Below are 24,511 nucleotides of genomic sequence, written 5' to 3' on the forward strand. Positions count from 1 at the left end.
GGGTAATTTTCTGTTTGTGATTGCTATCCCCAGTAATGCATTAATGGAATTACCAGCTGGGAATTTTTAATAGATCTCATCTGTTTAACAGACATACCTCTGTTTTTGCCCAAATTTACTACAGGCTTTGGATTGACTTTTCCTTCTTTTATACTTGGAGAGAGAAATTTTTTATTTTTTATGGATGAGACTAGTTTGGTTCAACTCAAAGCACTCTTTCATATTGTTCCATCAAGATAAAAAGATTTGTACAATTTGCATATTAGTACAAGTCAGTTTTTAATCACATTTGTGTATATTTTTCATAACTGTATTTTGGTCATCTGGAGAAGAGGGGTTATGCAGGAAACTGATGCTTTGTCCAGCTTCTATGGTGATTTACTCTTCACTGCCCACACAGGCTTTATTGCTGCCTCTATAAAGGGAAGTTTTGTTGGGGAAACTTAAGTTATACACTTTCCTGTTACGATGTTCAAATGAAATCACTGATACAGGGCTGATTATAAACAATTCAGCAAATACTATTAACTTTTGAAGTTGATGTTTATTGATGAATTTCAGAGTGCTTTTGGGATGTTCATTTTGTACTGCTTAGGAGATTTAATGTTTTACTTGGGCTTCCTCTCTCCCATAGTCTCATTGACACACACAAGATTGGAAATAATTTGTGCAAATAGAATAGACATGTGACCTCTTCCCGTAGCATTTGTTTCTGGGGGATTTTGCCTGCTGTATGTTACTTGATAAGGCCAACTTTTCTCAGCTGTCAGTTATTACAGTACTGTAGTCATTGTTGAAACGTAAATGTATTAACCACAAATCATGTATTTTTAGCATTTGATTTGCATTAGGATATTGAAGAACATGAGAGAAACAGCTTAGTGTGACTAGTAGGATTGTGCAATGTTTTGGATTTGAAAGCAAAAGGTAACTTCTAGCACATGGAGGGGCACATATAGCACTTGTCTACAACTCCTTAAACCAAATTTGTTGTTTCCTCAGATTTTTCTATAGCAGTAGAATGCAGCTGCATGATCCTGGGGAACATACATGGCTGTAAAGAGTTGCAGACAATTCCTATATGCATGCCCCCATGCACTCCAGAGTAGTTTTTTGTCAACTCCAAAACACCACACAGCCTTACCAAATAGAGTTTCTATCATGTGGAAGAGGCCTTGGGGAAAGCTGATGAATTTTTTTATAGCCCTGGTTGTACCAAAGGATTTACTTTATTTTTCACGTCAGTATGACTTATTTTTTCCTACCTGTTTGCGCTTGGTAACTATTGGCACACAGATACCCTGAGCAGGAAGAGCTGATGTTACCACTCTGCTGTGCTAATGTGAGATGTTAACAGGCACCACAGTCATGAGTTCATCAGCTCATTTCACAGTAGAGGAGAGAAAAGAAATGCTGGCAAAATAATTAAATCTGTTCTGAATTCCAAAAACTCCTTGATATTTCTTCCTAGTGGTTTTATGGCATAGCTTCTTGATTATACTTCAAGAGTGTGGCTGCAACAGTAAATTTCACCTATTTTATATTACAATTACCACTGATAGTTCATGCAGTGCATAATTCATTTCTCCATTGTAAATGCTATGTACACTATTTCTAGCTTTACACTTGATATTGTAGGATCAAGTATAAAGCTAGATATTGTGGTAGTTATTGTTTGTGTGGACAAATACCTGGTCCCATCGGAACCAGCTTTTTACTTCAACTCTTTGTTTTTTATTTTTAAAATGTGACTTTTGTTAATTGAATTAGCTGATTTAGGTCAGAAATCTGTATTAGTTATGTAAAGCAGAACTTTGAATGATGCTGGGAAAAAGATACATCCAAGAGATAGATCCTGCTGTTAAAGCTTTATGTGTTTACACCTGATCAGTGTCAGCCTGTAGACTTCTCTGTATAGGTATAAGGACGGTTCTATATGACAATGACTCTTCCTTACTCCTAAGCTGAAGTACTATTCACTCACCTTTGTGTTGGCAGAAAACTATACCAGCATGAAATTGGCTGTCATTGCCCATTCATGTCTGTGTCACTTTCAAGTCACTGCAGTCTCCTGACTTCCTTTCAAGATAATAAGTATCAAACTCTTAACAGATTTTATACACCTTGAAGTTGTTCTTATGCACTATTGGAAGAAGGTGGAAAATACTATTTCAACACAGATACAGCTAAGAATGATTTAAACCTGTCTCACTCTTGGGCTAGGGACAAGATAAAATAAAGCCAGTGTGTGTTACAAGTGATAAGTGTTGGACTAACACTGGAAAGACCCAAGTTCTAGTCTACTTTCAGCCATGGAAGGTACCTGGGTGACTTTAGGCCAGTCACACTTTCTCAGCCCAATATCCTCACAGCATTGTTATTGTAGAGAAAAATGGAACAAAAGAATGCTTATATATGCTACTTTGAGCTCCTGAATGAAAGGTGGGATATAAATCTAACAAATAAAATAATAAATTTAACAAATAAATAAAGGGAATGCCATAAGGACATGGGAGGAAAAGTGTTCTTGTCAAGGTATGCTTGTGCCATGGTTCAGTGCAAGTGGAGAAGGGCCCGATAAACTGAAGAATGCATATAACTAATAAAAGCAGCAGATTGGCACTATTGTAGAATTTTTAAACCAGGGAGAAAAATACCAGCATTTTCAGTTTTGGCACTGTTTCTTAGGTAGTTGTATTAGGCTGAAAGTAAATTTTGCAAGAACCTGAACCACTATCAGATGGCTAAATATTATAGTAAAACTTGTCAAATTTGTTGAGCTGCAGTTCATTCTCGAGACATATCTGCACGTCTCTTTTTATGTATCTTCTGTGTTCTTATCACCCAAATCAAGGGTGTCTCCAGACAAAGCATTTTATTGTAAACTCATCCTGCCTTATTTACCAAATTTTATAGGAGACTAGACAATGTATTGCCCCATTTATAATCATTGTGTATTTTCCCAATTTTTTCCATCTTTTTCTTAACTGGTCTGAGCAGCTTGCCCAGAAACCACTATAAGCAACTTGCCCCTTAGACACAAAGAAAGGCTTTATTTATCTTCCATCGTTGCATAGGGCTAGTTACAGAAACTTTATGGGTTCAGTTTGCCCTGCTTGTATGGCCTAAGTGTCATGTTCACTGTTTCAATGTGCACTGTACATCGTAACCTTTCACATGCCATGGTGCTGACGCGCGTTTCTGGTAGGAGGGAGCTGCTGTGAAACATTGTGCCAAGCTCTGTATCTGTGTTTGTTTCAATGGAATGTGTTTGGGTTATGTGCTCGGCTCAAGGACTTTTCCCGCGGACCATCAGGAGCCGTTAGGAGCACCTGGGATTGTAAGCCTGGGAAGATTCTACGGGGGGAGGGATCTCGTTTGTACCAAGGGTTTTTTAGTTTGCATTTGGCGCGCTTTTTCCATTCTCAGCTTTCTTTGTGATCCTGCATACTGTTCTTTAATAAATCAGATATCTTTATGAACCTGTTCATGAGTCTGATGGTGTTTTAGGATAGGCAATCATTACATAAAGCTGAGAATCACCAAAGTTGTACCGTTAGCTCCTGCCAAGACTAGTTTCTTGTGAGGGAAAACAGTTAACGATGGCCAAAGCCAAACCCACGACCGGGAGACTCGAGCCAACTAGCTTGATGCCTGAGTCAACGGTCAGGAGCGAAGAACGGAGCCTCACCCTAGAACCTTCAGCTTCCCTGCAGCTTTCGAGTTCCAGCCCGGAGGGAGAGGGATCCAAAGAGGGGAGAGCATCAAAGCAACCAGCACCCAGTGAATCGCTCGCAGAGTTAATCACCTGAGATGAAATGGGAGAACCCCAGCCAGGGACGTCTCAGGTGTCCTGGAAGGAGGTATCGCAAACCCCTGAAAGGCTAAGAGTGGTAGAGGCCAAATTAGAATCGATGGAGTACATGCTAAAAGCCCTGTCTCTCTCATGGGGGGGGGGCAGTCAAGGTGCAAAGGAGATTCCAGCTCCACGCAATCATCCTCCATCCCCTCGCCCGGTCCACCGACGGAGCGGGGCCGGAGACAAAGTCGGGATGACTCTCCACCCCGCAGAGCCCGTCCATCAGTGTCCCCACCCCGAGACAGGAGAACTACTGTAACCTGGGGCCCAACCACTCAAACAGCCGCTAATTCAGCTCCAACAGGAGCGGGTGTGAAAGACTTTTCTGTCAAGTTTGACAGGGATCCAACTAAGTTGTCTTTCTTCTTCACTAATGCAAAAAATTATATGAAACAGTTTGGACCCTGTTTCCCTTCCAAAGAGGCTAAAATAGCTGCCATTGCCACCAAGCTGAAGGGATGAGCGGCTGATTGGTATGTTCAATTAAGCGAGGCTAGCTCCCCTGAGCTTGAGGATTTCGAGGAATTTATGTGGGCGTTAAAGCTGCACTTGGAAGATCCACTAGCCAAAGCAAGAGCTAAAAGGGCACTGAAGGATCTTAGCCAGGGCCAACTGTCTGTAGCTGATTATGCCCTGGAGTTTAAGGCTTTAGCTGGGAAAATTACCGATTGGTCCCAGCCTGCCTTAATAGAACGGTTTAAAGAGGGACTCAGTAGGGACGTCCTGCATTGGGCATTGTGCAGAGACGACCCAAAGACATTGTATGAATGGATCTGGCTGGCTGGCAAGGCTGAGCACGCCCAGCATACCTACATGCAAACCAAGCGACCGGAAAGGCAACCAGCCACCATGAGGGGACCCCGAAGTGCTGCAACTGCTGCCCGGCCAGGCTACAGAGCCTGGGAAGAGGAGAGAGATCGGCACTATGCGAAGGGTCAGTGTCTCCGATGCAGAAAGGAAGGACACCGAGCAGCTGATTGCCCAAAAGTCAAGGCTGGAGACTGGGCGGGCAAACCGCCGACCAAATCGCTGCCCTCATCGCGGCGGATGACGGCAGCCAAGGGGGCGGCCGATGCCGAAGAAGTACCCTACTTCTCAGGAGAGGTTGAAGATGACTCTAAGGAACCGGCGGGAAACGCCAGCCACCTGCCTTGAAAAGCGCCTGCAGGCAGGTAGAGGAGGATGGGCATGAAAATGCCATGGTGAGTGCTGACTGTCCAACTCTAGCAGTAAAAGTGAAATTGGGCTCCCGCACAAAGGTCTGGGCTTTAGTTGACTCTGGGTGTTCCAGGTGTCTGATTCACCCTGATCTGGTTGCTGCTCTGGACCTGCCTAGCTTTCCCCTCCAGCAGCCTTTGATCTTTACACAGTTGGATGGTTCAATGGTGGGGGAGGGGCGGCAACCCATTTCACTGGAACTGTTGCGATGCAAATAGGCAGCCACCGTGAATCTTTAAAATTTGTAGTGGCCCCTGTTGGCAATCCCTTGGTAATTCTAGGGATTCCCTGGTTGACCTATCGAAACCCATATATAAACTGGGAACACAGAACTCTGACTTTTAAGGATGGGTTTTACCAAGCCCCTACAGCGGACAGAGCTTCACGTGTGGGGGTTGGAAGGGCTGCAATTGCCACGCCGCACCCTAGCTTGACACATTTAGAAGGCTTGCCAGATCGATACCAAGGCTTTGCAGACGTCTTTGGGGAAATGGAAGCAGATCATCTACCCCCCCATCGGAAAACTGACTGTGCAATAGAGTGGGTTCCCAACGCTCAATTGCCCAAGCCGAAAATTTATCCAATGACTCAGAAAGAGCTTGAGGCATTGCGGGACTTTATTGACAAAAACCTGTCAAGGGGGTTTATTGAACCTGCAAATTCCCCAGTTGAGGCCCCTGTGCTTTTCCGTGAAAAGAAGGATGGCACGCTTAGACACTGTATGGACTATCGGGGGTTAAATTCCGTCTCGGTCTGCAACAAATATCCTCTGCCTCTAATGAAAGACATGTTAGCCCATTTGTCCAAGGGCAAGATTTTTTCCAAGCTCGACCTTCGTGAAGCCTATTTTCGCATCCACATATGAGATGGAGACGAATGGAAAACTGCTTTTAATTGCCCATTGGGTTCATTTCAGAACAAAGTCCTCCCTTTTGGGTTAGCAGGGGCGCCCGGGGTCTTCATACAATTGATTAATGAAGTGTTACGTGATCATTTGTTTAAAGGGGTCCTGGTTTATTTAGACGATGTTCTCATTTACACTGAAACCGAGGAGGAACACGAACGCCTCCTCAAACAGGTGTTAAGTAAGCTTAGAGATGCCAAACTCTATGCCAAGCTTTCCAAATGTGAATTTCACAAAACCCAACTTGACTATCTAGGCTATAGGGTATCTGACAAAGGCATTGAGATGGACCCTGAAAAAATTCAGGAGAATTTAAGTTGGGAATGCCCCTGCACCCGGAGGCAATTACAAAGTTTTTTAGGGTTCAGTAATTACTATCGACAGTTTATCCAGGGATTTGCTGAGATTGCTTTGCCCCTTACTGACTTGCTACGTACCAAGGGTTTGGGAGAGACACGCAAGGTGAAAAATCCTGGGGCAGTGCTGAATTGGACACCTGAATGCCAGGCAGCATTCGAAAAGTTAAAAACCCTTTTCACTGCTGAGCCTATTTTACAGCACCCCGATCCTGACCGCCCCTTTGTGGTCCCTGTTGATGCTTCTGACTTCTCAATTGGGGCTATATTGTTACAGAAAGATTCTGAAAACCACTTAAAGCCCTGCGCTTATCTGTCCAGAAATGGACAGTGGAACGCCAGTGGCATGTTTGGGAAAAGGAGGCTTTTGCTGTAAAAGCCGCTTTGGAAGCCTGGCGTCACCTCCTGGAAGGCGCTAAATGCCCTTTCGAGGCTTGGACCGATCACAGGAATTTGGAAGCCCTCCGCACCCCCCGGTGTCTTAGTCCTAAACAAATTCGCTGGGCTCAATTTTTCAGTCGCTTTGACTTCCAGTTAAAATTTATTCCAGGAAAGAAAAACTTTCTGGCCGATGCTTTGTCACATTTGCCTCAGGACTCTGACCACGTGGCTGATATAGTTGGGACTGTTCTCACTGAACCACAACTGGGCTTGGTTGCTGTCACCCAGAGCCAGACCCATGCGCAGGCAACCCCGCCCCCTCCTCCGTCTGGGAAGTGGAAAATGCAAGTTCCTTGTCAGTTACAAAAGGACTTTCTCCAGGCACTGAAATCTGACACTTGCTAACTCTATTAGTTGCTAGCTAATAGAGACAATGTTTCCTTTGAAAACGGTCTGGCGTGGGTAGAACACCGCCTTTATGTGCCTGAAGGTTTGAGGGCTGATATCTTGCAGCGTTCCCATGATGACAAACTTGGTGGACACTTTGGTTTTGTCAAAACATTGCATTTGGTTCGCTGTCAATTTTGGTGGCCAACTTTAAGGCGTGATGTGAAAGACTATGTTGCTTCCTGTCCTGTTTGTGCCATGTCAAAGCGGAAAGGGGGTAAGCCACAGGGGCTCCTGCAGCCAGTAGCCTGCCCATCCCGTCCCTGGGAGGAGATTTCTATGGACTTTATTGTGGACCTGCCACCCAGTCAGAAAAAAACTGTCATTTGGGTTGTAAAGGATTTTGTCCTAACAACCAGGAAACACACTGAGACAAGGAACTGGTCTCTAATATTTATTGCTAGTACTTAGCAGGAATCCTAACAAACTGAAGAAGCGTGGGAAAACCCAGACATATAACCCCCAAGGGTTAAGGCGGTCCCGATCTGTGTCTCTTTGAATGGCTGAACAATTCCTCAGTGCTACGCATGCGCTTGACAGTCTGGATGGGAGCCCCCTGCTCGCCATCCTTACTCATGACAATTTTTTCTCCAAGCCCATTTCATTCCGTGTGCATCCATCCCGTCGGCCCCACAATTGGCCCACCTCTTTCTCATCCACATCTACCGTCTCGACGGTAGCCCCTCCCGTTTGGTCAGCGACTGCAGGACACAGTTCACTTCCCAGTGTTGGAGATCATTTTTAAAATTGATTGGCACCAAACAGGTGTCCACATCGTCGCATCCTGAGACTGACGGATCTGCAGAGGTTTTGAACTCTACCCTTGAACAATTCCTAAGGGCATACATAAATTACCATCAAGACAACTGGGTTGACTTGTTGCCCTTTGCTGAGGTGGCTTACAACAATGCTGTCCATCAGAGCACTGGGCATACCCCTTTTCGTGTGGTTTCTGGTCATGACTTTGTTCCCATCCCTGAGCTGCCACAAACACCTCCCCAGTCCTGTTCTGCCTCTGACTGGGCTGCTCAGCTGGCTGATTCCTGGCCGGTAATTCAGCAGGCTTTGGCTGATGCCCAGTCTGCTTACAAATGCCAGGCTGATAAACGCCGTTCTATGCAACATGATTTCAATATTGGGGATCAGGTTTATCTCTCTACCAAGTTTATAAAGTCCCCACAACTATCAAAAAAACTTGCTCCCAAATTTGTTGGTACTTTCCCTATTGTTGGCATTGTCAATCCGGTTACTGTTAAGTTGGATTTGCCTCACGATTTGAAACGTTTGCACCCTGTTTTCCATTGCAGCCTGCTCAAGCCTGTCCACCAATCTTCCCAATGGCATCCCCAACCTCCTCCTCCTGCTCCGATCATGATTGACGGGCAACAACACTTTGAAGTCAAGGAGGTCGTTGATTCTTGCAAGCTTCAGGGCTCCCTCCAGTACCTGATTCGCTGGAAACACTTTCCTCATCCTGAATGGGTGCCTGCTTGCCACGTTAATGCTCCTGATTTAGTTAACCGTTTCCACTTAGCTTACCCTTTGAAGCCTGCCACTTAGACTTTTCTTTCTTTTGGGGGGGCGGTATGTCATGTTCACTGTTTCAATGTGCACTGTACATCGTAACCTTTCACATGCCATGGTGCTGATGCGCATTTCTGGTGGGAGGGAGCTGCTGTGAAACATTGTGCCAAGCTCTGTATCTGTGTTTGTTTCAATGGAATGTGTTTGGGTTATGTGCTCGGCTCAAGGACTTTTCCCACGGACCATCAGGAGCCGTTAGGAGCACCTGGGATTGTGAGCCTGAGAAGATTCTACAGGGGGAGGGATCTTGTTTGTACCGAGGGTTTTTTAGTTTGCATCTGGCGCGCTTTTTCCATTCTCAGCTTTCTTTGTGATCCTGCATACTGTTCTTTAATAAATCAGATATCTTTATGAACTTGTTCATGAGTCTGATGGTGTTTTAGGATAGGCAATCATTACACTAAGCTTCTAGAATTTTAAGAAAGTAGAGTATGTAAAAATAACTTTCTCTCTGAGGTCAGGCCTTAAAATATGAGATTAGAATGTTACTAGTTTTTTAGAATTGTGTTAATGCTGATAATGCTCTTTTCCATTGAAGCCCAGAATTTGACATTGCCTGATAAAATCCAAACCACAATAAAAATTATTATCTGTTTCTTATCATTGTAGTATTTAGTCAAAAATATTTTTTTATCCAATGGCAGTTTAGTAGTGCTAATATGTTTTGTTTGTTACAAAGAAGATTTACTGTATTTGTATTGTTTTCAGTTACAATTTAAAATGTTTACTCACTAAACAAAATGTTATTTCAGTGGTCAAATCAGAGAAAGGGAGAAAAGACATTCCTGTTTGATTTCTTTATGCCATGGATATATCAGCTGCTTTTTTTTCCTCTAAACTGCTTCTGAGAGTCCATTGGCCTCTGTCTGTTCATTTCATGCTGCAGGGTAAAGGTGGGCTACTCAAAGTTCCTTAATACTTCATTTATAGGTTCTGTAAATGAATAGGTGTACCCAAAAGTTTCAGAATCTTTTTCCTGTTTGGGGACTCAGAGAATTTGTTAAAATGGGTAGCTTAAGTCTCGGATCTCCCTTAAAAAAAATCAGGACAGTATTTTGGGAGGAGGGTTAATGGGTGAAATGAGTGTTCATTTCACCCCTTAATCCAGCCAAACAACACACACACATACAAAAAAAGGTTGAAAAACTTTGTCTTACCTCTTCCAGCAATGTGCAGGCCAAGCAGAATGTGCAAGAAGGCTGCTTATAGGGCTTGGAAGCTTGCTGTTTGAGAGAGATAATATTTATGCTTAGTATGCAGTTTTTTCTCTTTTGCATAGAATTGCAGATTTGCCATCAGTATGGATTTTTGTTATAGTTTTCATCTCTACTTAGAAAGATCTGGGGTTATCAGCCATTGAGAAAATGTGATATCCCAGAGTCTGATAGCTAGACTTGTGCTTTAAAATGCAGACTAAAACTATATTTTTATGGTCAGTAATTTTCTTTCTTCTGTTTAGGAATGGTGGACTCACCTGTGGCTCAATGAGGGCTTTGCATCCTGGATTGAGTACCTTTGTGTAGACCATTGCTTTCCAGAATATGATATCTGGACTCAGTTTGTTTCTGCTGATTACACAAGAGCTCAGGAGCTTGATGCATTAGACAACAGTCATCCTATTGAAGTGAGTGTCACCTGGAATAATTAGTGGAAGTTTCTTTGTGATCCCTCTGCAAATTCTCACATGTTTCTTCAGCATGGAAATATCTTCTGATCATTGGGGGAAACAAATGAGCAAAATGTTTGATATCTTAAACTAAGCGATTATATTGTTGTAACTCTGATTTGTTTAATATTTATTCAACTGCACCCTAATCTGTCTGTTGTATAACTTACTCCTTTTCTCACATCTAGGTCAATGTGGGCCATCCATCTGAAGTGGATGAAATATTTGATGCAATTTCTTACAGCAAGGGAGCATCAGTAATTCGAATGTTACATGATTATATTGGAGATGAGGTAAATACACACACACAATATAATTTAACTATGGATGTTTTTCTCATGTGTGTGGTGGGAGTTCAAATAGCAGTTCAGGTGTGGGAATTATGAAGCAGAATCTAAAGCAAAGGGCTTTTTTCTTAGTCTTTTTTAGTAAGATAAGGGAAGCATTTTTAGTACAATAAGGGAAGCATTGACTAATTTTTTAGTTGTATCCATGCCACAATCCCCATTAATGGTAAGGATGCAAAACTAGTCAGGTTTTGGCACATTTTGGTTAGTATGCCACATGTGCAACCAAAGTCCAGTTTTACCCTAAGCATATTCATGCTATTCTCTGCAAACTAAGATCTCTAACCAAGAGACTGCTTTGTAAGCCAGCATACTGTTGTCCATGTCTCTTAAGCCAGGAGATACATACAGTGTACTGATACACCCAAGATATCAACAATATCTGTTGGTTGCTATTTCTATATACAATGGCTAGAGTATAATACTTCACAACTTACATGAGTCTTTCTCAACTTTTTGACGCTGGAGCAATCCTTGAAATATTTTTCAGGCCTCAGGGAACCCCTGCACATTCAGGCTCAAATATAGGCCAGAGCTTAGAAAATTATTATATGCGTTTCATGGGTAGGCCTGTATATATGCATTCACAGTGTTCTTAAACTAAAAATAAAGAACAAAATTTATCTCTTTAATGTCAAGTTGTCTGAATTTGAAATAATTTATTAAATAAATCGTGATCTCCCAGGAACCCCCTAGTGACCTCTAGCAGAACCCTAAGGTTCCATGGAACCCTGGCTGAGAAACCCTGACTTATACAGTCTATATATTCCATTCTGTTTTGTGAATATGGAATTGAAATTCTATGCCTTAGTAAAAGAAACTATATATAGAAAATTATTGGTGTACAAATTAAAACTAGAGACGAACAATAGATAACGGCCAAGAAGATGGCAACTCCCAGCAAAGGAAACAAACTCACCCTTCATCAAATAGGGAAAAAAGTATTCCTAACTGGAATATAGATATGGCTAGCTATGTCAGTTGGCAGAGTATTTACAGATACACTTGCAGATTCTGAGAGTTACTTAACTACAACATTGAAGAACTTGAACATGGACCCTAGCACTGCTCTTACTACCCTTTCTCATCGTTGTCTTGTATAAAGCTAACTTATGAAGTAGGGAGCCTCTTCTGTCTCTGTAAGATATTTGCATGATGAAGAGCACGCTATTGATACTTACGGACAATGTTTCTATCATAAAGTCTGTAGTGCCATTTATAAGGAGAATCCTAGTCAGGAATGTCATCTGAGATTATCCCTGAATTTTGAGAAGTTGCTAGAGAGTATTACTTTCTTGGGACCAATTTGTATAACCCTGGATATGTGGTAGCCATTAAATATGTGCAGGATTTTCTCTATAACATGCAAAGTGGTCCAGTTAATGACAACTTTCTCAGATAATTGACTTGTGTGACCAAGAAGTCTTCGTTGCAAACTTGCATTGTTTTCAAATAGCAGTGTTCCTTTTTGGGGGCATGGAATAGATAATCAGAAGAAAATAACAGTATGCATATGGTTGTACCAAAGTGATTTCCAGATGAAAATTTTTTTTGTTGCTCTAACCACACTGTTTCCAGGCAATTGGTGTAAGTGATAGTTCTGATGCAGGTCTACATATATTTATGAGCCTCTAAAATATCCAGAATCCATAACTGGATTATATTGTTATTATAATTAACTGAAATAGCAAGAAAGGGAACAATATTTATTTTAATTAATGGAAAATCTGGGAAGTTTGAGCAATTTTTTTGTGTCATGTTGTTTGGTTTTTAGGTATGCCTAACTATGGATTTTGGATTTTCTTCCACATGGATGAATATGTCTTTATATTAAGTCAAATAATACCTTTTATTTTATTTATTTTATTTTATTTTATTTGTCAAATTTATCACCACCCATCTCCCCCTCAAAGAGGGACTCTGGGTGGTTTACAGTAAAAAACAATTAACCACAATGTAATAAATACTATACAATAATATAATATAAATAAACAATAAACAATGAAATATAAGTATACTAAAATGTAATAGAATCCAGATGGCAAGGTTCTCTCTCAATCCTTAAGCAAAACAGGGCAATTCTAGGGAGCTAGCCATCCCCACGAGGAGCTGTTCTCCTTCCCGCCCCAGGCATGATGACAAAACCAGGTTTTTAAGTTTTTGCGGAAGTCCAGGAGTGATGGGGCCTGTCTCAACTCTGGGGGGAGAATGTTCCAAAGGGCAGGAGCTGCTGCAGAGAAGGCACGCTTCCGTGACCCCACCAGATGGAACTCTCTAGCAGATGGGATCCGTAGCATGCCCTCTCTGCATGCCCAGGTTGGATGGGTCGATGTAATGGAGATGAGATGGTCCCTCAGGTAGCCTGGCCTCATGCCATGTAGGGCTTTAAAGGTCATAACCAACACCTTAAATTGGACCTGGAAGCAAACTGGAACCCAGTGCAGCTCATGCAGTAAAGGTGTTACGGGTGCCACCCTTGGGATGCCTAGAATTACCTGCGTGGCTGCATTCTGGACCAGTTGTAGCTTCCGGATACTCTTCAAAGGTAGCCCCATGTAGAGCACATTACAGTAGTCTATGTGGGAGATAACCAGGGCCTGAGTGACTGTTCAAAGGGCCTCTCGTTCCAGGAAAGGACATAACTGGCGCACAACACGAAGTTGCACAAAGGCCCTCCTGGCCATGACTGCCACCTGCTCTTTGAGCAGGAGTCGTGAGTCCAGGAGGACCCCCAAGTTATGCACCGGATCTGTCTGGGCAGTGCGACCCCATCCAGAATTAAAGATGGCAATTTCCCAGAAACCAAGGAGCCATTAATCTGCAGCCACTCTTGTCTTACCAGGGTTCAGCCAAAGTCTATTGTTCCCTATCCAAGGCCCCACAGCCCCCAGACACACGGAGAGGGTGGTCACAGCATCACTTACTTCACCTGGGATGGAGATGTATAATTGGCTATCACCTGTGTATTGATGATACCTCATCCCATAGTGATGGATGATCTTGCCCAGTGGTTTCATGTAGATGTTAAAAAAGAGCGGAGAGAGTACCGAGCCCTGTGGAATCCCACAGAGTAGGGGCCGCAGGCTGGATCTCTCACTCCCTATCAACACCGACTGGGACTTAATTAATTGCAACTTAATTATAAGTTTTAAATCTTGTCACTTTTTTAAAGCCTTAGGATTGGTTCAACTGACTCTAGCGTTTATAATCTACATAAGGGCAAAAAGTAAAAATTAAAAAATGAAATGGGCTCATATTTCCTCCTTTTTCCTAATACAGGTACAAGTCTATCTCAACCATATCATCATGGTTCAGGAATAATCTCAGATGATATTCTTAACTAGGATTTTCCTTGTGAATTGAGTTGCATATTTAAAGACATTAAAAGTGTGTGTAAATACTATAAGAATACTCTTTACAAGGGGTTTCATACTTTTTCAGGTGGTGGAACCTGTTAGTTTTAAAAAAAAAACCTGGAATCCCTGTTCAAGAGGCAAAGTGATAAAAACTTAGTTACGTTCAAATGAACTCTTTCTTACCCTCCAACATAGTTTGAAAAAACCTATACTACATCATGCAGACAGCTTACACAGACAAAAGAGAGCCAGTATGGTGTATTGATTAAGGTAAATACCCACATTCTAGTGCTTCCTTAGCCACAAACACTTATTGGGTGACTTTGGGGCCTGTCACACTTCACAAGGTTGTTGTGGGAGGGAAAAATAGGGGAAGGGAGTGCTATTTATATTGCCTTGAGTTCCTGAGCAGAAAGATGGGATATAAATTTAACAACAACAACAACAAACAAACAAATACATTTTCCTTTTTTTTAGCAGGTAGATTTTTATTGTGTGTTGTATCATATCATTTTTATTTTATGACCTTTAAAATTCTGGTTGTTGATATACATTTTATTGAACTAGCATATGAAGGCTTTTCAGTTACATATCTTACATATTATTAAACAATTTACTGATTCTCTGCTACTCTGTCTTGACAGAAACTTAGCAGCATAGAAATATAGACTTGGAAGGACCTTAGAAGTAATCTAATTTAATGCCTGCTCATTGCAGGATCAGCTAGAACATCTCTGACAAATGAATATCCAGAATCTGCAAAGAACTGACCACAAAGTTGCAGCTGACGACCATGCTCTAAAGCTGTTTTCATCTTCACTGTGGGGCTGCTGACTGCAACATTGGCAGCCCTGCAGTGAAGCTGTCTAACCCTTACCCCCATGGCTTTGGTGCCCATGTTGCTATCCTTGTGTGGGCCATTCTTGATACAGCTCAGTGGTTTACCAGTTTACTGCCGACACTTGTCAAAATGACATTTCCAGTGGTCTGCCAGGTGACCACTGGACATGTATAAAACAAACTCTCCACAGCTTAGGTGCTACACAGCAGACCTTCCATGTAGGGAAGCTGTTTTTTTTGGTTGCTGGGAAATCTGGCACCCAAAAGACTGAGTCCTTGTCTCCCCACTTCTGCCATGTATGGATTGTCAAAAGACAGGGATGACATGGCTTTTTTGCATAGTAGGAGAATCTTGACTTTCCTACTGCTAAAGGGCTAAAAGCCCCCCCCCCAACCAGTGGCCAGGGAACAGAGTGGGTATACCCCAGTCACTGACCGATACCTCTAATTATTCCACTGACCTGGAATAATTAATTGGAAACTGACTGCTCAGAATGGCTTGTGTCAGCAGAAATGGAAAAACTCCACTTTTGTGCTGGAGCAAGAAATGATGGTAAAATCTACCCTTGCAATGGGCTGGGGGTAAGTTTAAGACAATGTGGGGTGTCTGAGCAGAGCAAGCAGGAGATACAGATGAGTCTCTAGAGTATTCTTTAGGTGCCTTATTTGTGCTCAAACCAGACTTATCTTTTATTTACGCATGCTTAATATCTTGCAGATCTTTTCCAGAGTGAGGTCGTACATGGCCTATGAAGTATAGGGAGGCAAAAAGAAGTGATTGGGGCCATGGCAAAACTAAATTTTATTTCTTTTACATGTAATTAAAACTGAATATAGTTAATACGTTTATTCCCCAATCACATATTTAACCATTTTTCTGGTCTGTCACATTCAAAATTACAATTTAATAACATTTTTGGTGACTTCTTGGATTTACCCCCAAGGCTTTTGAGCATTGCATTGGGCTCAAGGTTTCAGATTCTGAACTAGCCACTGTTTTGTTCCTAAGGTCCAAATGGTACCATAAGTATTCTGATAGCAAAGTGAAAAATATAAGTACATAGGTTGAATTTTGATTAACCAGAAAACTCTGTTCTTAAAAAATGATTTTGTGGGAAGGGGTACATACCTTCCTGCCTAAAGCAGAAATGAATTAATTTTGAAAATTCTATTGAAATTCTTGTTTTATAGGACTTCCGGAAAGGAATGCACCTGTATCTTACCAAGTTTCAGCATAAGAATGCTTCTACAGGTAACTGTGATGCTTGTGGTTTTTGTCTTTTCTGTTGCCTCCAGAGCATTCCATTTATGAAAGAGGCTAAATCATCCCATACTGAATTTCTTTAACTGAAAAGGCAAGGAAGTTCACCAACGATGTAGTTTCTTCTGAATTTTAGCTTTATGGAAACTTGACCCTTCCCACAACCCTTTCTTTGTCATATTAGAACACTGCAGTAGTAATCTACTATCAGAGAATCCCATAGTGAATTCTGAGCATTTTCCATTTCTTCCTCCAATCTTGATCAGAGTAAATCAGTCTTGCATTATATTAAGGCTTTGATAAATTTCTTTTAATAAGAAAATAAGTGGTATATAATGTGATAATGTAAAAACACTGTTGCTGCTTTTAATATTGTATGTAACAACATCAGTATATTAGGTTCTGTACAGAAGATAAATATGCAGTGATACATGCCTAAATCTTGTAATCTAAGTACAGATGGTCCTTGTTTAGCGACTAAAATTGGGACCAGCAACTTGGTCGCTAAGCGATGTGGTCGCTAGTGGAAAATCACATGACTGTGACTGTACTTAGGATTTTACTTCAGCTTTCCTTTGTTTTGCAACATCAGAAGGATAGACCCCAAACAGCTGGGTGAGTCCAAATGGTGGGGAAGGTTTCTGGAACTTGACTCATGAGGAAGCCGGGTAAAAGGGTATGTCTTACAGCCCCTTTTCCCCACTCCCCTGCCCTTTGGAATTCTCACCCCAGTGCTGGGATTGATTGATTGATTGATTGATTGATTATTTATTTATTTATTTATTTATTTATTTATTTATTTAAATTTATTGGCCGCCCAGTGGACTCTGGGTGGCATACAAAACTAAAATTTATTTATTCTAATTAGCAAGAAGAGAATTTATGTTTGTATTTGCATTCATTGGAGAGGAAGGGATTTACAAGAGGGTAAGCAGGCACACAACGGGGAATACACACTGAAAGGAACATGCTAGTGCCAGCTGTTTTTATGCGCCACAGCTGCTTCAGAGGCAAACAAAAGCCCAAGGTGTGAAAGTGAATAAAGTCTTGTCATTTACAGGCAGCAGCTGCCAGCACTTATTAAGGTCACAGAGCTGAGCTTGTTAACTTGCTGTTAGCACCTTTTGGGGAAGCACTGGGCTGGGCTGGGCTGGGCTGCACAGAAAAGCAGCTCAGGAAGGGATCAGTTGTTTAGGCAATCTCTCTACTCTGCGTGGAGGGGAAAAAAGAAAAATGGGTCAGGCACAGGACCACACATACTAACTGACTGTACCGGTGAACACGCGACTGAAAGAGAGACACTGTTGAAGGTTGTATGTGTGGACATTGGTTGCAAAGTTACTTTTTTATTAATTTATTTTCATAAGAATTTTATTAGATTTCAGACAAAGATAAAAACTACAAAAAAACTACAAAAAGAAAAAACGAAAAAAGTGAAAACACAAGAGAATTTTTTTTTTCTAGATTACAAGAAGACATGACTTCCGACTTTTAACAGCAAGGATATAGAACAAGTTTTCCATAATCAATCCCTTACTCTATACTAAAACAAAATCACGTTATTTCTATAAATCACTCTATTGGCACATTATAAAAATCACTAAATACAGTGCTCCATCCCCTTATATTAAAAGAAAAAGGATACACAAACACAGACACAGACACACACACACACCCCTACCTCCTAATCAACTCCCCCCGCCCAAAATAACATTTATTTAATTATTTCCTTCCTACTACTATTCCATACATTTCTGTTTACTATAATAAAAATCAAACTAAAAAGCATATAAATTGTCTGCCATTATAATTAATAATACAACAATTATAATACTCTTAATCATATTAAGCCTAAAACGAAGCAGTTATTATTATACCTAATTAATCTTTATCCAAATCATTAAAGGTAAATGGAGACAAACCAGCCCTAGAAGCAATCCAGATATTCTTAAGCCCTTACCCCACTTCAGAATAAACCAGAACATATATATATCCTCATAATACACATAGAGCTTTTTTCATAAAGAAATCAAACAGCCCAACAGCCGCCCTTAAGAACTCCGACTTCTCAACAGAAAGCCTCCCATACATAATATCCCCTTCTTTTCCATAACATTCCATCAGAAATTCAGTTTCACTTATGGCTTGCAATTCGATCTGTCCCTTTAATTTCTTCAACTTGACTATGCAATCTTCATCCAGCATTTCAACAGAAGCCCCAATCTGGCTATTAGAAGAAACATTTCTATCATTGTTAAGCTCTTCAATTTCTTCCACGACATCCCCAACCAGATGACACATTTTAAACCTCATATTTTCCACAATGTCCTGAATGCCTTGCATAAAAACTTGACAGGAATCAAAAAAGATCTGTTTAAAGTCTTTATGAAAATCTGAGAAAGTCTGCTTGAAATCTTCCATGTCTCACTGAGTAGATTATGGCACCCCCTAGGTACTTAACCAGCGAAAGTGGGAGATAATAGAAACATTCCAAAACTTGTTTACAGAAGTGAAAGTATGATAACAAGCAGTTCCCCAGGGAAAGTAGCAAGAGAAAGCTAAAAGTTCAAAACAGCAGATTCAATGTGTAGGAAAATCCTAAAATCTTCAAATTTAGTACAAAAATAATAGCAGGGAGACGATTACATACTCTCAACCTTCCATAATATTTGGATGGAATGCAAAATCTAAAACTTAAAAAGAACTTTTTTAAAAAAAATAATCACAAAATAACGATAAGCACCAAGAGGACATGTTTTTCCTTGCTGTAGAAAGCCTCTCTTAGAGTACGCAAACTTAAAAGAAAAATAAATTGGGTGATTTAGAAATGGGGTGGCCGGTCTTAGTGTCCCTTTAAGGCTGCAGTGTGGCTTGGAAATGGTGACCCCCCAGCTTCCTGGCTGCTCTTACCAGTTGTTCGCAAACACTGTTGGCGATTTTCTGGCTGCAAGCAGCCTTCCCGAGGACACATTCCAATTGTTTTCCTTGCTCTGGAAAAATGGTCCTGGGCTTCAGGAAAAAACTGCCTGAGCCCTAAAATTGCCACGTTGTCAGTTCTGCTCGCGGAGCCTGTGAGCACAGCTGTTCAGACCGCCACGTTCCTACTGGAAGCCGCAAAGTTACTTTTTAATCACCATTCTACCTTTGGATGGTTGGTGCCCGAGGCTGTCACTAAGCGAGGTCTACCTGTAACTTTGGTTTTGTTGATTCCTTTTATTTGTGATCCAGGCATTCAGTAATGCTTGGCCATAAATCTGCAAGTGCATTAGTATAGTCATGTGTTTGCAAGTTATTTTGCTCTGAGGAGATTTTTAGCCATAAAAATACCCCCACCCCACCCCCCCGGTAACAATTCAGCTTTGACTGTAATCCAAAGAGTTTAGTTAACTCTTTGGAATATTTGATTTTCAATAGCAGAGTCCCATTCCACACAAGTTTTGAAGATCTTCCTCAAACGCTGTTTGTTGGGGAAGGATGTTGATCTTAACAAAGACAAATTCCAAACTTTCTGATTGACTGCAATTTAGTGGGTGATTCTTTGCAGTCAGCCTCCAACTATAAAGGTAAAGTATTTATTCTGGATGGGAAGCATAGTTTTCAGTAGTTCTGTTGCTGAATAGCAAATGTGCTTTGGTTTTGGATCTTATCTTTTGTAACCCTTTAGAAAATTGAGGCATCCAGTAAGATGTCGTTGAAGTAAGTTGAATGTAAATACTAAAAACACTGATTTTTTATTATTTTAACTCATTTTAGTAGCTCAATTATTCCTGTTATGTGTGCTAATATTTTGGTCTGAATTGCCAATAGTTTCTTATATGCTAGAGAGTTGCTAGGACATGGGCAGCATAGCTATTTGAAAATAATAGAAAATTAGAATAAGCAGAATGGGATTCTGGATATGTAGATAGGCTCAAAATACAAGTGCACAGAAAGGACAAAAATTCAGATCACAAGTTACTAACCCATGTAATAGCAACCTAATTTATTGTTGGAAGACCAGTGTCAGTGGAAACTAAGCCTGAGATGTCAGAAGTTGGTAGTAAGTAAAATAGGAGTTAATGTTATAATATAACTCACATCTCTGTTTAATGTTTTGAGTCTTTAAGCAATTAAATATGTAGATGCCAGTTTGTACAGAAATGGTTGTATCTGTATATACATAGTATCCAGATTTGCCTTGTTGATAACAGTTTTGGGTACTTTAATTGTTAATTTGAATTACAGAAATGCATACCATTAATTTCTAAAAGAAAACAATAAATATATAGAAATAAACAGGATGAATGAAATTTTTTAGTATTTATAGAAAGAATTCCTGAATCTGAAGCTATATTGAATTGCCTTGTGTAGCAAAGTTACACATCCAGAGAATATTCTCTGCAGATAGGTGAGAGTTTGAGAATCTTGAGAGACATGAAAACAAAGAATATCCTTCGTAATTACTTATAAAGCAAGTTTTTGTAATCTTTCTGAAGCACCTGTAAATGTCATTCCTTTTAAATTAAAACATCAGTTACGGGCATCAGAAAATAGATTGGCTCTCTACTGTGATAGTGTAGAACTGAAATAAATGAGAAATAAAATAATGAAATACATTTACTGAAGGAGAAAGTGACAAATGGAAAATAAAATGAATGGGACTACTACTAAAAAAATAGTTCTTTTTTCAAGTATCTACACTTGAAAATGCATTAATTATATTAATTTGGGATAAAATTGTGATTTAAAACCTTGATCAGTAAGGCACTATAAGGGAGATACAATGGAAGCTAGTCTTTCCCAGGGCATCAGTGTTGATATGTAATCAACAGCCACCCTTCTCTGAGCATCAGATATGCAAAGCAACTATTTGTTAAGACATGGAAAAGATGGAAAAAAATTGTGCTGGATTTAACTGCAGATGGTAAAGGGATTTTCATTGTCATGTTTACAGAAGGCAATCAACTGCTTGAAATGGCTTCATTCTAGTATGCAGTAAAGATTTTAATTTTCTGCTGTCAAGTATTTGGGTAGCTTCTGCAAAATCTGAGCCTGGCAGTTTTGCTGCTATACTAGAATTGTTTACAAAGATGTTTGAGGAAGGCATGAGCATTTGGAAAATATTTGCATGTTAATATTTTGTAAAAGTATCTAAAATTAAATTGTGGATGAGAGGGCTGACCTGGTATGCATTACCAAAACCTGGTTGGGCAAAGTGGAGAGAGGTGCCCTCTCAGAAATGTGTCTGCCTGGGTGTTGGGTTTGGGATCAGCAGTGACTCTTGGGCAGGAATGGTGGAATGGCTATTATGATCCAAGAGAACCTGATGCTGCTAGAGGCACTGTTCCGCAGATAACCAGGTGTGAGACCCTATTTCTGAAGCTGGGTTCTAGAGATCAAATGGGTTTAATGCTACTATATCAGCCTCCATGCTGTGGAGTGGCATCCCTGCCTGAGCTGCTTAACGCTGTGGCTGAATTGGGTGTGGAGTTCCCCAGACTTATTGCATGGTGTGGACTTTCTTTGTCGTTTTTGGAGAAACTCCAAGAGGTGAAATGGCACAAGAAACGCCTAGAGCACTGCTGGAGGAAGACAAACTGCAAGTCAGACTGAGCGTGGGTACAGTCCTGTATTACAGATTACCTAGTGGTGAAAAGAATGACAAAACGAGCGAAACAGTGACCCTGATTAGGGTGACTTGATCTGGGCAGGCTGGGTGGAGGAATTGTAGGGCTGGTGTGAGGATTTTTTCTAGGCATCTTTCAAATTCGTGTAAAGTCAGACTCTAGCTGTGCAGTTCCCATGAATGTGATAGAGACATGTTGTTGCTTGGTTATCTAGGAAGAGTTCAAGCCTGTTCATGCTGAGGGAGTGTATAGGATTCTTGGGGCTTTAAGTTCTGCTTCCACATGGCTGGCAAAGGCCTCCTGGGAGGTAATATATGGTTGGATCCAGGGGGTGGTGAATGCTTCTTTGAGGAGGGAGGTGGCAGTTCTACTTCCTTTGAAAAAACAATGGTTCACCCTCTCTTCAAGAAGCCATCTCTGGATCCAATTGGATTTGGAAAAACTTCATCCAGTCTCTGACTTTTCTTTTGGGGAAGGTTGTTGAGTGCGTGGTAGGCTTACAGCTCCAAAAATCCCTTGAGGAAACAGATTATCCAAACACTTTTCAGTTGGGTTGCAGCCTGGGTTATAGTACCGAAATGGCATTAATTGTGCTATGGATTATCACTTCTGCTATCCAAATGATGCCATCAAGATCTTCTCTCCAGAAGTGGCTGGAGGCTGTGGGGGTCTGGATGGGGAAAAATAGGCTTTGACTCAACCCTAGCAAGACTGATTGGCTGTGGGTTTTAGTCCCCTCCCCTCGTGTCCAGAGATTGTCCATCTCTTATTCTGGATTGGGTGGCATTTTGCTAGACAGAGTTGGTGCACAATTTGGTGGTCCTTCTGGCTCCAGATTGAAGACCAGCTGTGGGCAGTAGGACCTTCTCACAAGTCCATCTCATGCACCAATTGCACCATTTCCTGGAACAGGAGTCTGTTCACAGTCACACCCTGGTTGGACCATTGCAATGCACTGCCCTTGAAGAGCATTTGGAAGCTGCAGCTGAACCAGAATGCAGTGGTGCAGGTAGTATTGAGCACACCTTGGTATGCCCATATAACACCACTGCTTCACAACTGGCTCCTAGTAGGCTTCTAGATGCAATTTAAGGTGCCTTATGTTCATTTAGCACAAGGCCAGGTTATTTGCAAGACAGTTTCTTCCCAGTTTTGTCGATCTGTGGTGCATGCTCTGGGTCCCTTCTGTGAAAAAGATCCAGACAGCCTCAATCCTATTAACCTTCTGGAAACTCTTGAAAACCTGGCTTTTCCTCAGGTGTTGGGACCAGGTTGTTAGTGGAGCCTGACATGTATGGGTTTTTGATTGAGACTGATTTTTTAGGGGCCTTGACTACGTTATAATATTTTTTCTGTTAGTGTTTTTAGGATTTTTGTTTTGTGAGCTGCCTAGAATCACATGGTTGAGATGAGCAGCTATACAGGTAGTCCTCAGTGACCATTTGTTTAGTGACGATTCAGACATAAGACGGTGCTGAAAAAACCGACTTACAACCGGTGCTCACGCTTACGATCGTCGCAGTGTCCCCATGGTCATGTGATCACAATTTGGGTGCTTGGCAACTGGTTCATATTTATGACTGTTGCAGCATCCTGTGATCACGTGATCACCATTTTCAACCTTCCTGGCCGGCTTCTGGCAAGCAAAATCAATGGGAACCATGTGATTTGCTTAACAACCATGTGGTTCGCTTAATGACCACTGCAAAAAAGTCATAAAATTGGGTCGGATTTGCCTAATTATCACTTTGGTTAGCAACTGAAATTCCTGTCTCAATTGTGGTTGTTAAGTGAGGACTACCTGTATAAATTCAGTAAATAAATAAATATGAAATATTTTCTTTAGCATTAGAATGCAGGTTATTTAGATTGAGGCTTTTTCTCTTTTGCAGAAGACCTGTGGGAAAGCCTGGAACATGCTAGCGGTAAACCTATTGCTGCTATGATGAATACATGGACCAAGCAAATGGGTTTTCCACTGGTATATGTGGAAGTGGAGCAGGTAGGTTTATGATTTCTGACTTTGAACTCAGTTCAGGCAGAATACAAAGCAATGATTTAATCTTCCAAGATTACAGGCTTATTATGGTATAGAGCTCATAACTTTCATTTTCTGTTTATTCAGTATTCCAGTTTCCACAGTTAAAAAAAGTCTTTGGACCAATAGTAAGTTACCTATGGCTTTCAAGTCAGACATCAGCAAACCATATTTTGCAGATTCTATAAACAGTAGTTCCTCACTGTATTTTTCTGCTTATCGCAAAGCAGGGTTCATTTATACAGAAATAATAGTTAACGTTTTTGAATTATGATTGAGGAAGATTTTGTTTTATGACGTACACTCCTTAAAACAGTATGTTTAGAATTTATATTTATAAACCTTAAGAAATGGATCAGATTTTCAGAAACATGTATATTTAGCTCATGACTGGAGACATCATCAAGTTTATGGTAGTTTACATGTGACAGAGACCAAAATAGGAAAAAAAAATTCTAATCAGTATGATTTCCTTGGTTATACAGTGTGAGTAGACAATAAATACAAAACATATGTTCAGATATTAAACTCTGATGAATCCACTGACCTGCGTAGTTTCTATAGAGATAAATGATAGGAAATTTATATGACTGCATATATCCTGCATTTAAAAAGACAAATGTGATGGGTGACTTACACAAACTGAGT

The 24,511-nt window shown here is 40.9% G+C and overlaps 1 protein-coding gene across 2 annotated transcripts in view; it reads left to right on the forward strand.

The window, feature by feature from the left end:
- NPEPPS (aminopeptidase puromycin sensitive) overlaps window positions 1-24,511 on the forward strand; it is a 107,384-nt gene that overhangs the window by 54,379 nt on the left and 28,494 nt on the right. For both annotated transcript variants that reach the window (XM_063300752.1, XM_063300751.1), the window contains exons 10-13: window positions 10,209-10,373; window positions 10,604-10,708; window positions 16,150-16,210; window positions 23,718-23,827. In XM_063300752.1, the coding sequence (XP_063156822.1) occupies window positions 10,209-10,373; window positions 10,604-10,708; window positions 16,150-16,210; window positions 23,718-23,827 (441 nt within the window). The remainder of the gene's footprint in view (window positions 1-10,208; window positions 10,374-10,603; window positions 10,709-16,149; window positions 16,211-23,717; window positions 23,828-24,511) is intronic.

The sequence above is a fragment of the Candoia aspera genome, chromosome 4 (genome assembly GCF_035149785.1).
Source record: "Candoia aspera isolate rCanAsp1 chromosome 4, rCanAsp1.hap2, whole genome shotgun sequence".
NCBI classification, from domain to species: domain Eukaryota; kingdom Metazoa; phylum Chordata; class Lepidosauria; order Squamata; family Boidae; genus Candoia; species Candoia aspera.